Raw genomic sequence first — 15,135 nt, 5'->3', positions numbered from 1 at the left:
TGAAACCGCATAAGGTAAATCACCTTTTTTATCATAAAGGAAGCCTGATACGTCTCACAACCATTTAAAAGTTCGTCAGTCGACCTCCATGGTTGTTTCAACAATAGTAAAGAATAATAAAAGTTCTCCGGCTGTATTTTTACTTTGAAGATGTAATGACTGATAACGTATGGTTTTGCTCGCTTAACTAAATATTTTGTTACAGTTTTATTAGTGAAACTACTTTTAATTTCATGAAAATCTCTGGTTTCACTTTTGGGTTTTTCAGGTTTCAATTCGTACCACTGTGTGAATTCATATAGGCACATGTCGGTTAACGCGATCGGTCTATTGGGATAAATATCATCAATAAATGAACTGTAAAATACGTCATCCGATCCTTTTTGAAGTTTTTGTATTTGATTTATAGGAAGAACTCTTTTATTTCTTATCATTAAAACATTAAGCCACTTTATAACTGTGTCATTATCAGTGCCGTATAACGAATTCATCAAGCATACATCTGCTGCTTCAATTACACCACATTCTCGGTTGTAGAGCGTTCTCATAGCAAAGCTCCACAGCTTTTTGGTAAGACTCTCATTAGTAAGAGCACGTTCCAAAATATTCTGTTCCAGTGCTTTCTCACTTTTTAAGATATATTTGAGGATATAAGTGACCAATGCCGTCGAATGATCGCCCACAAATTGAATATCCATGTTTCCATTCCACAACATCATAAGTATGGGAACGTAATCATTATTATTTGATTCAGTCGGTTTGCGTGGCAGATCATAAAGCCTAGTTTTTGTTTTTAAGTTTCGTCTGCCAACAATAGAAGTTTGAACGTTTCTTAAAACAAACTCTTCCGTAACTGGCCTGTCGAACCCAAAACGACAAACTTTCATGAAACCCCTTTCAGTTTTCTTGTTTCTCATACAGTATGAATTGTGCTTATGGCGTTGAAATCGTGTAACGCGGTGATGCATTTTTATCTGGTAATGCACATGAGGCTACCCTCATAATAAACTGGGCTATTTCTTCCTCAGATGAAGCACCGAGCATGGGAGCACCTTCAATCCAAACTAGCATATGGAAATGACACATTCCTCTCTGTTGATATTCACGTCTCCAAAATGGTGTAAACACTTTTCACCGAGCGGATTATCATCAGAATAAATACACTTCAATATGGCCTCGAACTGATTATCCAAATACCTAGCGACTGATACTGGATCTAAAGCTAGTATCTCATTGACGCTCAATTTTGACGTATTAATATCAGGGTTGATATCTCTAATGTATTGAATCAGTTCTGGGTCATTCCACTCGCCAGGACTGAAGGTAACGAACCAAGTAGCTGGTCCATATTCTTTAATCATGGCGTTCAAATCACACGTAGGTTTTTTCCAATATTCTTTGGTATTTCTCACTCTGCTAAAGACATTGTTCATCTGATTTTCTCCATCATCAAAATCTCCGTTTGCTACCTTTTGAAGATAGATTTCTTTTGTATACTTTTGGTTACCTTTAGTTAAGTTTAGCGTCTGATAAACTCCACCATTTACTTGACGCATGGTAGCGTTATTCATCATATGAAACAGATGCTGTGAATTTCTTCTATATCTCGGGTGCTTAGATGTAACTCTCGCTTTTATATAATCGCAATCACGAATAGATTGGGATCTGCCTTCGTGTATTCCATTTTCACCTTTCGGATAAATATCTGGAAAACACAACATATCCAATTTTTTTTCATACCAAGGCATAGGAGTATCGTGAACTTTCTTTTGTTGATACAATTTGGTGGCCGAATCCATGGTACGACTTGATTGAATTGAATTGCCGTGTATTGTTCATACATGGGGTCCGATTGGCTTGCACATGATAGAATAGCATTATCATGGGTAGTTTGCTCACCTGTGTCGTTCGGCGCACGATCTAGGTTGTTACTAGGCTTGCTTGTGACATCTTCACTTTTTTGTTCATCATTGTTTTCATCTTGGAACTCGGTTTGCGGCATGTGTTCCAGAATTTGTGCGATTCCATCCGAAGACTCTGGGAGTTCAATCAAAGAATATAAAGGATTATTGTTTTTATACCATAACAACGCTTTTACCAGATTTTGCCAAATGTATTTCGAACCATTTGGGATTGATCTGACTAGAATGTACAACTTGTGATTGAGATTTAAAACATCCGTTTCCGTACATAACTTCTTGAAAGTTTGTTCAATAGGTAGTGGCAAGTGATAAGCTGTTCCAGAAGCTTTCTTCATTTGTTCCTTGAATGGTAAATTTTTATTTATTACGGTTTTGGTAGACGTAATTTTTTGGAAACATTTTGGACGCTGCACCAGCAATTTTTCGTACTCATTTAAGCAACTTATTTCTGGCGGTACCTGATGGGTGAACATTTTATTCAGACTACACGTTGAAGGCATTATATCGTCATTAATTTTTCCATAGCAATAGTTGCATATCCATTTACGGTCGTTTTCCGGTACTAATATTTGAAGATCCTTCCAAATTTGTTTTTCGATGATATTCGTTTTTTGTTTTTCAATTGCGTTAACGTTACGCTTGAAGCACAATGTTTCGCACGAGCAGCACGAATATTTCGGCAAATCAGAAGCTCTTTTTTCGAAAAGTTCGATAGTTTTTTTAAAGCCTTGGGTCAGTTTATCTTCTGCAAGATCGGAATGTACTGCAGCGCTGGGAAATGAAATGGCTTTTGCTTGAGTGTCTTCCGCCAATTTTTTTAAAAAGGCTACGTCACCTTGTTCAAGAGCTTCGTCAACCCTCGACAGATGTGTGTATAGTCGCCGAATCTCGTACAACTGACGCTTAATATTTCTAAGTTCCGGAAAATGGCTTGACAATTTAAGCAATGGCAATATTCTTGCACCACATTGAAATTCATTTAAATAACATTCTTTAGAATGGCCGTTTCTCTCGTCACAGTTTGGATTAGTGCAGGTGAATAGTTCGTCCAAGGAATCAGACAACGTTCCCAACGTACTTTCATGTATGCGCATTGCGCAAATAACAATTTTCTAAACCATTTGAAATGAAGGGGTCGTATTTTGTTTTCCGGCAGGTATCATTACATGGAAATTGTTTACCTACAATTTTGTTTTTATTAAAATTATTCACAGACGGCTGATTAAACGAGTTTGCTGGAAGTTGTTTCGGTACTTGGAGATCAAGTTGCATTGGTTCATCAGTCACTAAATTATCCTCAACCTCCATGCGCTCTGCATTCAATCCAATTTCGTTAAAGAAAGGCTGACTGTTATGCGTATGAAGACTTTTTCCGCAGAGTGCCTCAACATATGTTTCAACGTTTGATTTGGGTATGAGTTGCAACTTTTCCAAAGCAACTGTAACGATGTTTTTACATTTCACTTGAAACGTCCACTTAAGTTGATTGATTGTTTTTTTTTTATTGTAAAATACCCACTTGATTATCTTCTGAGATTTCAATCGATTGTTTTCATGATCAGGCTGATCGTCATGTAAATTGTGTAACTTATCTAATACTATTTGAACGTATTTGTGTTGCATGAATACTTCTTTCTGGTAGTCGTAGTAGACGATTTTTTTCTTATTTTTCTTGGTGTTTTTTTCTTATTTTTCTTGGTGTTTTTTTCTTTAGTGATTTCAAAATAGTCTGCATCTTTGGGACCAGTCTGCTGTTCGCCATTTATCTGATCGACGTGGACTTCATTAGCCGGCTGTTGTGATTGTAATTTACAGCACTCATACGCATGCATTTTAAAGGCGATTTCTTGTTGTTTATAAATGGATGGGAAATTTTCTAAGGTCTTGGTTCTAAGTATGTTTAGTAGATGTTTTCTCATTTTAGATCTTTCATAGAATAGGTGCTGCGGATCATATCCGAATATAAGACTAACTTGAAATGCGATGGCGAAAACACTACAATCATCGTTATTAAGTTGTTGTTGTACCGACGGACAGGTAACGTTCGGATTATATTGTTCGATATAACACGAAGGATATAAAGATCGAAGGAACTTCTCTTGTAGCTCATTCAAGTTGCCGTTGAATTTTGAATCATATAAAGATATATTGTTGTTTTCGTATTTATAACATATCCAGTGATTTGAGCCGTGCAAGATTTGGAAATGTTTAGATTCTCGTGCAACTGTAATATTTTTGTACTGTTCGGGGCTTTGTATTACGACGGTATCAACTGGGTCATAAAATGTAAATTTCCGCACCAGATAATTAACACAGTACATATGATCGTCATTCAACCAATCGCCGGTGGTAATAAGACTTTCATCAAAATGGTAAATTGATGGATCATTCAACTTTTTAAATTCAAACGGGAAATGTTTTATAACTTTGTTCTCTAGCATATGATCGAAATGTTTTTCGTGGCCTTGTTTGTATAAAATTTTGTCAGGCGTGAAATTGTAAAATAAACTCGTGGCAATAGAAATCGCATTAAGGGCTGAATCTTTCGAGGGATCGCATTCAACGTAAGGGCAATGTATAATTTTCTGGTTCCCCGTATGTTTAGGAAATAATAATCGTAATAAACCAATACTTTTATCATATGTATCAGGTCTGTTGAGTGGGTCGTAAATAAATATAGATTATAGGTTGTAAAAAACGCATACCCAGTGCTAGAAGTTTGAAGTTCGCGATATCAGTAAAAATTCTACTCTACTTTTACTTTCGTCTAATGGTTGCAAATTACTGCTGCGTGGCTGCAAAATTTGATGAATGGGGCAAAATTCGTAATTCAAAACTTGTCTAATTAAGTTTTGAAATTGAACAATTTTCAACTGTAAATGGTTAGAAATTTTTTCAGTTGCATATGCCTCTCGTTTTTTTTATTTTTGAGCACCAGCTGTTGATGAAGTTTTTCGTTGTTATCGAATTTCAACTTAGCATAAGCTTCTCGCCTTTTTTATTCTTAAGCGCATTGTCTTGTCGCACTTTTTCGGCGTTTTCTGTTTGAAAATCTGCACAGATTTCTCGCCTTTTGAGATGTGTGGGTTCCATACACTGTTCGGCTATTTTTTTAGCAGGAAACGGAGTAATTACCTCAGTTATAAATATGTTGGCAAGATGAAGCCTTAATTTATCTACTGAATCATAAACTAAGTGCTTAGGATTTAAGCTAAAATGGAGCGCAACAGCATTTGCTATAGCATAAACACCGCAATCAAGAGATCCCGGTTTTTGAAGCTGAACCTGTGGAAATTCTATAGAACCACCAAGCTCAAAATATGAGGGGAAAAGATTGCCTTAAACTAACTCATAATTAATATGACTGGTTTTGATTACAGATAAAGTATCGAAAATGAAAATTTGATGACCATTATAGTAACTGCATACCCAATGATGAATATCTGTCTCATTTACACTCATTGGTTTAAGCAAAATCTGTATATGCTTGTCTGTATGCAATGCTTGGACATCCGTATCACGTGGAGCTTGCAAGTCATTGTTAGAGCAGAAAAACGGATATCCAAAATTTTGCATCATGAGGTTTTGAAAAAAACATTATGTGATCAACGTGAAGAGCCAAATCAGATTTTAGTATCTCGCTAACGAGTATCTCTTTTGAGAAAATTATATCCATATTTGATTTTAAATATTCAATTTTATTTTATTAGGCTGTAATTACGTAATGAGACTAATGAATGTTCTCTTATTATAGCGTTAAAAACACTACTAAACAGCTCACAATTGTCAAAATAAAATATAAATGTTTATAATTATTATATAATATATAATTATTAATTATAAATGTATATTAATAATACAATAATAATTAATAATAATAATTATTATTATAGATTTAAAATAGTAATAATAGGTACATATTTACGTAGCTATTGTTTTGTAACAATAAATCGCGTAAAATAACGTATGTAATAATAATTTAAATGCACGGGACCTCGGTATCGCAACAACGCGAGTACGTAAATATATTTTATAATTTAATAAAAATAAATAATAATTAACAATAATTCTGAAAATGTAAAACCTACCTGCTAATGTCAATCATACGAATTTGTGACAAAAAAACGGCGTTCGCAGAGTGAATAGAATAGCCATAGAATACAATAGAATAGAATAGAATAGAATATAAGACTAGCTAGCTGTTGTTGTGGGTGAGGTTCGCGGTATAGTAGCGGCCAGCGCGTGGCGGTTGCTACGGCGCAGCGTTGGAAGGGGAAGTTTGGGCGGCCGCATCTCGCTGTATGACAGACGAAAGAAAAAGACTCACAAAACTGCAGTTTTTAGCTCTGTCTCTCTCGCACTCTGCATTCAACCAACGCGTGCGAGTGAGAGGTCCGGGCGCCGAAACGAAACTTAATGTATAATAGTCTCGCTATCGGTTGTCGGTGTGCTGTTTCTTATCGGTGTTACTTATGCACAGAAAGGAGTCTCTAGCGAGACTCTTCGATATATATTATTTATAATATGTATTCCTTCGTCTAGACCATAGGTTCTCAAACTTATTTCATCCACCGCCCACTTTGAGAATCAAAAATTTTCTAGCGCCCCCCCAAAAAAAAAAATTTATATAGTAGTAATTTATATGCTATATTAATATGCTATATCTAATTTCTGAGTTCTAACATCAATTTTAAATTAGCTTTTTGGATGACAGCAATTAAAACGCATAATTTTTCATACTTAAAAGTATTTTTATTAAAACGAAACATTTATAATTAAAATTATTCACATTAAAATTATTTTTATTAAAATCATGCTAAAAAAGTTATGAATTCAAAATATAAAATTTACTTAATGTGATGGATGAACTTGATGTGCATTAACGAGTTTGTTAATATCTGGCTCAAATTTACTTAAAAACAGCCGTAAATCACCGCGTTCGGTAACAAGCAACCGATTTCTCTTTTTTGTTAGCAGTGTTGCTACAGCACTGAATCCACGTTCAGACAAATACGATGACGGGAATGCTATCAGAAATCGTTGAACAATCGACCATAAACTAGGGTACAGTTCCATGATTGGCTTTTGCAGCCAAAATTCTTGATAGCCATTCTTGAATTTGAATTTGATTTCCTCATTTGTGGTCAATTCTAAAAGTTGTTCTTCTAACTGGGATGATTCTGCTGTGCTGACATTTGAAAAAGGATCTAATACCCAGTCTGGTATGTCCATGTTTAAAATGTCCTGGAATCGTTCTTTGAAATCATTGTGGAGGTTCTCCAAGTGTTGACAGTAAACAACCAAGTCATCGTTGATAAAAGATGCTGCTGCTAAATTAGGAAAGTTATTAAATTCACGTCTATCAATATTTCTCTTGTATAATTGCAGTTTGGCAACGAATGTAGAAATGACAGTTTTTGTTTTAATCAAGTTCAAGTCGTCACCTTGAAGTTGGAGATTGACATCATTAAATAACTTGTAGAGGTCTGTCAAGTACGAAATATCATTCTTTGATGTGATGAGGTTATCGCGAAGTTCTGTGTCTTTGTTTTTCAGGAACTCTATCACAGAGTCAAACAGATTGTAAAATCGAGTCAGACAAGTACCTTTTGACAGCCAGCGCACTTCTGTGTGAAGCAGCAATCGATTGAAATCTTCATCATTAGCAACGCAAAGTTGACTAAATAATCTGTCATTTAGTGAGTTGCTTCTGATTTTATTAACTGCTCTAATAACATAATGCAGTGATGTATGCAGGCGTTCACTCAGATTTTTTGCAACTAAATGCTGGCGATGAATGACGCAATGTACAGCAAGCACGTCTGGAACTTTATTTTTTAAATGCGCTATGAAGCCTTTGTGTCGCCCTGTCATAGCTGGGGCACCATCAGTAGCAATTGACATAATATTCTTCAGAGGGATTTGCTTTTCATCACAAAACTTTTCTAGTGTATTAAATATGGTTTCTCCTTTTGTATTTGTCTCTAAATTTCTCGCAAATAATAGTTCTTGACATATTTTCTCATTTTTTATAAACCTTACATATGATAACAATAATGCTTCATTAGTTGGTAAAGTGGACTCATCCAACTGAATTGAAAATTGACAAGTCTTCAAATGATTGCACAATGATTCTTCAATATTTTCAGCCATCTCATCAATTCGTCTTTGTACAGAACTATTGCTCAAAGGAATTTTTCGGATAATATCTGCCGCTGGTTTATGGAGCACAGTTGTTATTACTTCTTTTATTGCTGGTAAATTTAAGTCTTCCCCAATGGTATGTGGTTTGCCTGTTTTAGCAATTAATAGTGATATATTGTACGACGCACGAAGCCCATCATTGTCTTGCTTAGAAGCCGCAGAAAAAAGCGTTGATAAAGTAGGTTGAGCTACGTACTTTTTTTCCATATTTTGAAAGTAAGTCACATCTTTGTCTTTCATATCTGAATGCATTTTATTAAAATGATCGAGTAATCGAGAAGGTTTCATTGCTTCATTTGAAAATGTTTTTTGACATATGAGGCACATTGGCGATGATGGATTTGTCCGACTTTGAATAAATCCGTATTTTATGTATTCCGCACTGTATTGTCTTTTTTTCTTTTTTGCTTCCGACATAGTTTTCACTTCAGAAATATGTAGATATTTTATACGTGCACAAAAAATAAAAACAAAATCTAAACGCGGTCGGCGCGGTTCGACACCAAATCGTATACTAAAGCCTGAGTTATGGCTTGCATCGTAAATTGGACGCAATATAATATTATAAAATATAAATACTAAGTTATCGACTATTGTCGCCGTTACGATAACGCTAATGATCATTAAATACCGACGACGACATCGACGAAATTTCTAGGAACTTTTTATATCTACACGACAATACCTGGAAACCCGTGGGCCATCGCGTCGCACACGTATTGGTGGTATATTATTAGCTATAATATACTAGCTATATTATTAGTTAATCCGCGATCAGTGAATGTGTGGTATTTTTTTTTGATAAATATAGATTTACTATATTACATTTTGTATTAATATATGTATAAATATTTAAATGAGACTTTTTTTAATATAATATAATTATATTATATTAAAAAAATTACATTATATTAAAAATAAATAATATTTATGTATATAATTTTTTATATCGCCCCCTAAACCTAACTCAACGCCCCCAAAATTCCTTCGGGCATCCTACCGCCCCCCTGAAGACCACCAACGCCCACTAGGGGGCGCTATCGCCCACTTTGAGAATGACTGGTCTAGACTCTAAACCCATCAAACGTTTAAGCATACATACATACATACATACATACATACATATACATCTCAAACAAACACACATTCAAATATATTATAATATAGTCTACATATAATATACATAGGTACTTACATATATCTAAACAATTATACACACATCATTATCACAAACCCGTAAACATATTATTATACAATTTATATACTTATTACTTACATATCAATAAAACGCATAGCGATTTATACATATAAATATGATATAACCATACACATACAAGCTATAATATACTATTAAACACCATACAGTACTTATCAGTTTTCATTCTGAACTTATATAATAATATTTACAACACACACAAGCTCAACATATATATTATATACCTTATCATACATACACGCATGCATGCATAGATACATACTTTCATATCACATCACACACACACACACACACACACACGATCCCAGTATTCCATATGGTATACAAACAAGCCGCCCAGTCCTTCATTCATTCAATTACATATGAACGCTCATACACACACATGTAACGAACCAACTACTTCAGCTCAATAATGGAAGTATTTTGAAATAAATAACAAGTTGAATGTATGAGTTATGTATAATTATTTGTAATTGAACGTAAATATTCTAAGTCCAAAATAATTAACTTATAACTTTGGTAAACGAGATGTGACTTAATAATTGACTTGGTGGTTTCTCTGCTGGTGCTCGTCTGATGGACACTTGTCCATCGACATACCTCGCCGGGTACTCCTAATAGCTCCCTCCTATGAGGGCCGTAACTACAGGGGGGGGGGGGGGGGGGGGGGGTTAAGGGGTTCAACCCCCCCCCCCCCCCCCCCTTTAGAAAAATAGAAAATTTAAAAATTTCTAGTTTATTCTAAAATTTAAAAAAAAATTTTTAAACCATTTTTTTTTTAACTGATTAAATAATAAATACTTTATATATCTATATTATGATCGATTTATGTATGTATATATTTATAGTATAGTGCTCAAGGTGGCAAGGTGTATGATAGCGTAAACGTATCTTCTCGTCGAATTACGGAGCCTTATAATATAATTATAATATATATTATACTGACATATTGTGAATTACTGCAGTATGTTTGACCGGTTACTACAACAGCTACTCTATAGGCAAGGCCAGTCTATTAATAAAACGATCTTTGGTTTTCCCGGTTAAACTGATATCACTGATAGAACAGTCACAATTTTGTATTATGTGTTACACACTTACACACTATACGTCTATACTCTATACAGTGTAATATTTAATATTGTGTTGCCACTTTTGAGACGTTTTTACTTTTACTGTGAATTGTGATGTGTAACTGAATTTTCAATTTTAATACCTACATTTATTATTTGTAATTTATTTTGTTTTAAAATATGGATCGCTACTTAATTAAAAAAAGACCAACGAAATGGTGAGTATTTTTTTTTTATATTAGGGTACTTAGTTTATGTAAATGCATGGAAATATTAATTAAACCTTGTATTTAATGTTTGTAAAGTATAAACAATACTCAAAATATTCATATAGTTTATAATATTCTAGAGTTCTGAACCAGTAAATACAGACATAAGTCAACCTAGTACTAGTTCGAAGAATACTGCTATATCCGAACAAAATGTAAGATTTCTATTTTATTTTACTTCATTTTATAATAATTAAAACTATTATTATAACTATTTGAGTAATTATATTACTATTATTTTAATAAGCCTACTAGCTTATTAGTTTACTTTCTTAGCTTGCCAATGCATGTTGCCTAATATTTAAGGTTTTTTTTAAAGGTTATTGATCCTTGGAATAAAGATATTGGGTTGTTTGTAAATACTAATGGTAGTTTGACTGATGAGCAAAAGCACCTAGTAAGTTATAAAAGTTATTAATGATAGGAATATTTTGTTATTTATTATTATATTAGTATATTACATAATGCATTATTAAGTATTAACTATTTTCTCAATTTAATAAATTAGTATCTTGTAATAATCTTTAATAGATTCTTGTAAAACCATGGATTCCTCCTTCTACATATGCATTTCCAATATTAGACCAAAATAAAAAAAGGAAACTTAAGTTTCAACATCAATGGTTTAATAGTTATAACTGGTTGGTTTATTCTGAGCTGAAAAATAGGGCATTTTGCAAGTTTTGCTTGGTATTTGCAACGACTGGTGGTGTTGGCAAACAAAAATTAGGGGCTTTAACAAATAAAGCTTTTACAAATTGGAAAAATGCAAAAAAAGAAGTTAGTTTACAATAATACTTTAAGTTACCTATTTCATTTTCAAAATATGTAATTTGGAAATATTACAGAAATTTAATGAACATGCTATAACAAAACTATAAAAAAAAATTTACCAAAAAATATCCTTATAGAAATACCGAACGATTAACTTATTCTGTTGTTTTTTTAGAGTTTTATTATTATTAAAATAATATTATAAACATAAGAAATGTTAATATAATATAATATGATTTAATATAAGTTTTTAGAGTTATCATTATCGTTATAGAATATAAATTATTCAATATGCAAAAAAAAACTCACCATTAGTTTCAAATTATGATGATTCGTGGAGGTTAGGTTACTGACAAAAATCCAAAAATATTAAAAGGAAAAAAATATGCGATTGCATAGAACTCCGTGCTCTACTTATGTGTTATAAATATTTGATGCATATCTGCCCTAAATGTATTGTTCAGTATTTGTTTTATAGTCATAAAAATGAATGAACCAGTAGGAATTCCATTAAAACAAAATAGAGACAAATCAATACCAATCATTGAATGCATTTTACTAAGTGGTTATCAAGAAATTCCTTTAAGAGGCAGTTTTGATTTTGGTCCAATAAATGTTAAAAGTAAGTTTATGATTTTATCAAAATAAAATAAAACAATAATTAAAATGTTCTGTTTTGATTTAGATTCAACTCACAATGAAGGTAATTTTCGGGCCATTTTTAAAATATAAAGCAAAAGATTTTGAGTTTTTAAAGTCCTATCTTGAATCGGATACAAGAAGCAAATATTTGAGCCCTAAAATACAAAATGAGATTATCACTATTTGTGGAGATATTTTAATTAAAAAATTAGTTGACAAAGTTAATGAATCTAAATGTTTTTCGGTCATGGCTGATGAAACCATAGATGTGTCGGTGTCAGAACAGCTGACAATATGTGTGCGCTATTTAAGTGGTACTGGTTCAAACATTGAAATCAATGAAGATTTCTTAAAGTTTTATGAAATCAGCAGTTTGACTGGAAAAGATTTGGCGTCATCAATCCTTAATGGTAAACATTATAATGATTATAACTCAAATATGTATATGTATATAATATGTATAATATTAATTTCATTTATCATAATATTGTACAAATAATTAATTTTTTAGGACTAAATTCATGTGGGCTTGATTGTGACTTTTTGTACAGCCAAGGATATGACGGTGCAGCAAATATGGCTGGTCAATTTAAAGGCGCTCAAACAATTATACGATCTAAACATCCAAAAGCCTTGTATGTCCATTGTGCTGCGCATTCTTTAAATTTAGCTGTTTCGTCTGCATGCAATATGCAGTCTATAAGGAACTGCCTTGGAATAATTGAAAAATATTATTGTTTTTTTAATTTTCCTAAACGAAACAATGAACTTTTAGAAGTTATTAATAATGGTGATTGGGAACCAAAAGTGAAAACTTTAAAACGTCTGTGTATGACAAGATGGGTACAACGTTATGACGCTATCAATGATTTCATTGAGCTATTTCCATGTGTAACAACTGCACTTAGTAACATATTAGAATGGAATGACAGTTCAAGTACTGATGCAAATATGATGTTAAAAGCAATAGATTCAGAATTTCTTGTGTCTCTTCAAGTTATTAAAGTATGAATGTCTACCTTTATTTATAAAGTTTTAGTAACATAAATCATAATTATTGCACTTTGATTTTTGTTTTTACTTTTGTTGGATAGGTATTATTTTCATTTGCGCTACCATTGTGTAAGCAGCTTCAGAGAAATTACATTGACTTAAAAGAAATGGTTAATTTGGCAAGTACTAGTATGACTGTTCTTGAAAATCTAAGAAAAAATGTTCAAAGAAGCTCAGGTAAATGCTAGATATTTGTTTTAAATTTTAATTCTTTACTTTCCCTTGAATATTATTATTTTTGTTATTATACGTGTTATTAGAGAATGGCTGAAATAATGGGCATAAAAATATCTACTAAACGCATTATAAACCGTCAAAAAAACAGGTCAAACTATTTGTCATCAAATAACAGCCTTAGTCCTGAAGGCTATTACCGCGTATCAATTTGTATTCCCTTCATTGAATCATTCATATCACAAATTAATGAAAGATTCTTGGCTCATCAAAATATTTTTAAAGGTAAATTTTAATAGTGATAACCGATAGGTGGAACTGAACAGTTCGACCCATAACTAGTATTTAACAATTTATAAACTATTTAAAATATTAAATACTTACCTATGGATTTTAATTCTTAACTACTAAAATTACATTTCAGGGTTTCAATGTTTGTTTGATGACACTAATTCAAAAGATATAAAAGACTTTGAATCTCTAGTTTCTTTCTATATTCCTGAAGTCGATACTGTCACAGCTAACTGTGAGCTTCAAATTTGGAAACAAAAACTTAAAGGACTAGTGACAAATAGAAGTGAAATGCTACCTTCTAATGCATTGGATGCCATCAGGTGTTGTGACCCAATCATATTCCCTAATATATTTATGTTATTAAAAATGTTGTGCTGTCTACCTGTTTCTACTTCAACACCAGAAAGGTCTTTTTCTGGCTTAAAAAGAATAAAAACCTACCTCAGAAACAGTATGAAAGAGGTATGTATTATGTATAAACAATAAATTCTAATTAACCTGATTATTTTGATTTCATTTTATTGAATTGTTTGTCAAACAGGATCGTCTCAATGGTTCAGTGTTACTGAGTTATTATAGGAATGTTGTTATCACGCCAGATGAAGTATTAAATGAAATGGCAAAGAAGCCGAGAAAAATAGACTTAGTGTTATAATGAAAATATAATGTTTTATTCTCACTATTTTGATGTTTTACTCAATGTAATTTCCTATAGTAATATCCTCTATACAATTTCTATCTATGGAACTGAACCCTCCCCATAGAAAATTCTTAGCTGCGGCCCTGATTACATAGATTATCATTATGTCATGCCTACCAGACATAACAGTGGCGGCGTTAGACTTTGATGAATTATGTAAATGACGCGATGTCATTTATAGAAAAGTCGAAATACTTCTGGCATTCTGCACGAGAAACATAGAGTCCCAACTTGATGAAAGTGACGAAGAGGGGGCGCAGATGAACTCACTGAACAGTTTAATATTTACCCTAAAGTAAAGGACACACTGTTTAATCCAAATACTAAAAATGAGAAATTGGTAATAAATAAAAAAAATGAAATTAGACAAAAAGTATGGTAATGATAATGATAATGTTAGTGATAATAAAAATGATAACGATACCTATTTTGATAGTGATATTCTTTCTGACAGTTGTTCTGATTCAGATTCAGAAATTGAGGATTTTATTATAAATTATGAAAAAAAATTAAGAACCGTTCCAAAGTCGGATAGGATAACAAAAAACAAAATCTAAATCAAAAGATTTAACTGTTTACGAAACGTTAACCAGCAATACTGTCTTAGAAAATGTACAATACCATGGGATTGTTATAAACTAGCAATTGGGATAACTGCTTAGTTTATAATTTGCAGGTAGCAAGACTGTTGGTAGAGGATTTCTTAGGTAGAGTTGACGAAATAATTAGACTGGTTGAAAGTTTAAGTTGTTTATTGAATTTTTCTGCATAAAATATTCTAAGTCTAATTCGACTTAGTTGATATGTTGTCTTT

At 32.6% G+C, this 15,135-nt stretch overlaps 3 protein-coding genes across 3 annotated transcripts; 2 read left to right on the top strand and 1 right to left on the bottom strand.

The window, feature by feature from the left end:
* Positions 1–6,773: 6,773 nt before the first annotated feature.
* Positions 6,774–8,543, bottom strand: LOC132932826 (SCAN domain-containing protein 3-like). The gene has a single exon (XM_060999180.1). It carries the CDS (start codon positions 8,541–8,543, stop codon positions 6,774–6,776), a length of 1,770 nt encoding a protein of 589 aa, XP_060855163.1.
* Positions 8,544–11,944: 3,401 nt separating this feature from the next.
* Positions 11,945–13,793, top strand: LOC132932825 (zinc finger MYM-type protein 1-like). Its single transcript, XM_060999179.1, has 7 exons — positions 11,945–12,080; positions 12,144–12,161; positions 12,313–12,510; positions 12,612–13,105; positions 13,195–13,330; positions 13,479–13,612; positions 13,752–13,793. The coding sequence occupies exons 1-7, from the start codon at positions 11,945–11,947 to the stop codon at positions 13,791–13,793; spliced, it is 1,158 nt and encodes a 385-aa protein (XP_060855162.1).
* Positions 13,794–13,885: 92 nt separating this feature from the next.
* On the top strand, positions 13,886–14,276 carry LOC132933817 (52 kDa repressor of the inhibitor of the protein kinase-like). The gene is made up of 2 exons (XM_061000093.1): positions 13,886–14,083; positions 14,163–14,276. Exons 1-2 carry the CDS (start codon positions 13,910–13,912, stop codon positions 14,274–14,276), a joined length of 288 nt encoding a protein of 95 aa, XP_060856076.1. The 5' UTR covers positions 13,886–13,909.
* Positions 14,277–15,135: the final 859 nt, after the last annotated feature.

The sequence above is a fragment of the Metopolophium dirhodum genome, chromosome 1 (assembly GCF_019925205.1).
Source record: "Metopolophium dirhodum isolate CAU chromosome 1, ASM1992520v1, whole genome shotgun sequence".
In the NCBI taxonomy this organism is placed as follows: Eukaryota; Metazoa; Arthropoda; class Insecta; order Hemiptera; family Aphididae; genus Metopolophium; species Metopolophium dirhodum.
Note: the sequence above shows the minus strand (reverse complement) of the source record. Positions and strands in the feature narration are given on the sequence as shown.

Bases quoted from the DNA above. Each gene is read 5' to 3' on its own strand.
- LOC132932826 (XM_060999180.1), bottom strand. From the start codon at position 8,543: ATGTCGGAAGCAAAAAAGAAAAAAAGACAATACAGTGCGGAATACATA.
- LOC132932825 (XM_060999179.1), top strand. From the start codon at position 11,945: ATGAATGAACCAGTAGGAATTCCATTAAAACAAAATAGAGACAAATCA. The intron at 13,106-13,194 runs GTATGAATGTCT...TTTGTTGGATAG, and splicing joins TGTCTCTTCAAGTTATTAAA to GTATTATTTTCATTTGCGCT. The intron at 13,331-13,478 runs GTAAATGCTAGA...TCAAAAAAACAG, and splicing joins AAATGTTCAAAGAAGCTCAG to GTCAAACTATTTGTCATCAA.
- LOC132933817 (XM_061000093.1), top strand. From the start codon at position 13,910: ATGCTACCTTCTAATGCATTGGATGCCATCAGGTGTTGTGACCCAATC. The intron at 14,084-14,162 runs GTATGTATTATG...TTTGTCAAACAG, and splicing joins TCAGAAACAGTATGAAAGAG to GATCGTCTCAATGGTTCAGT.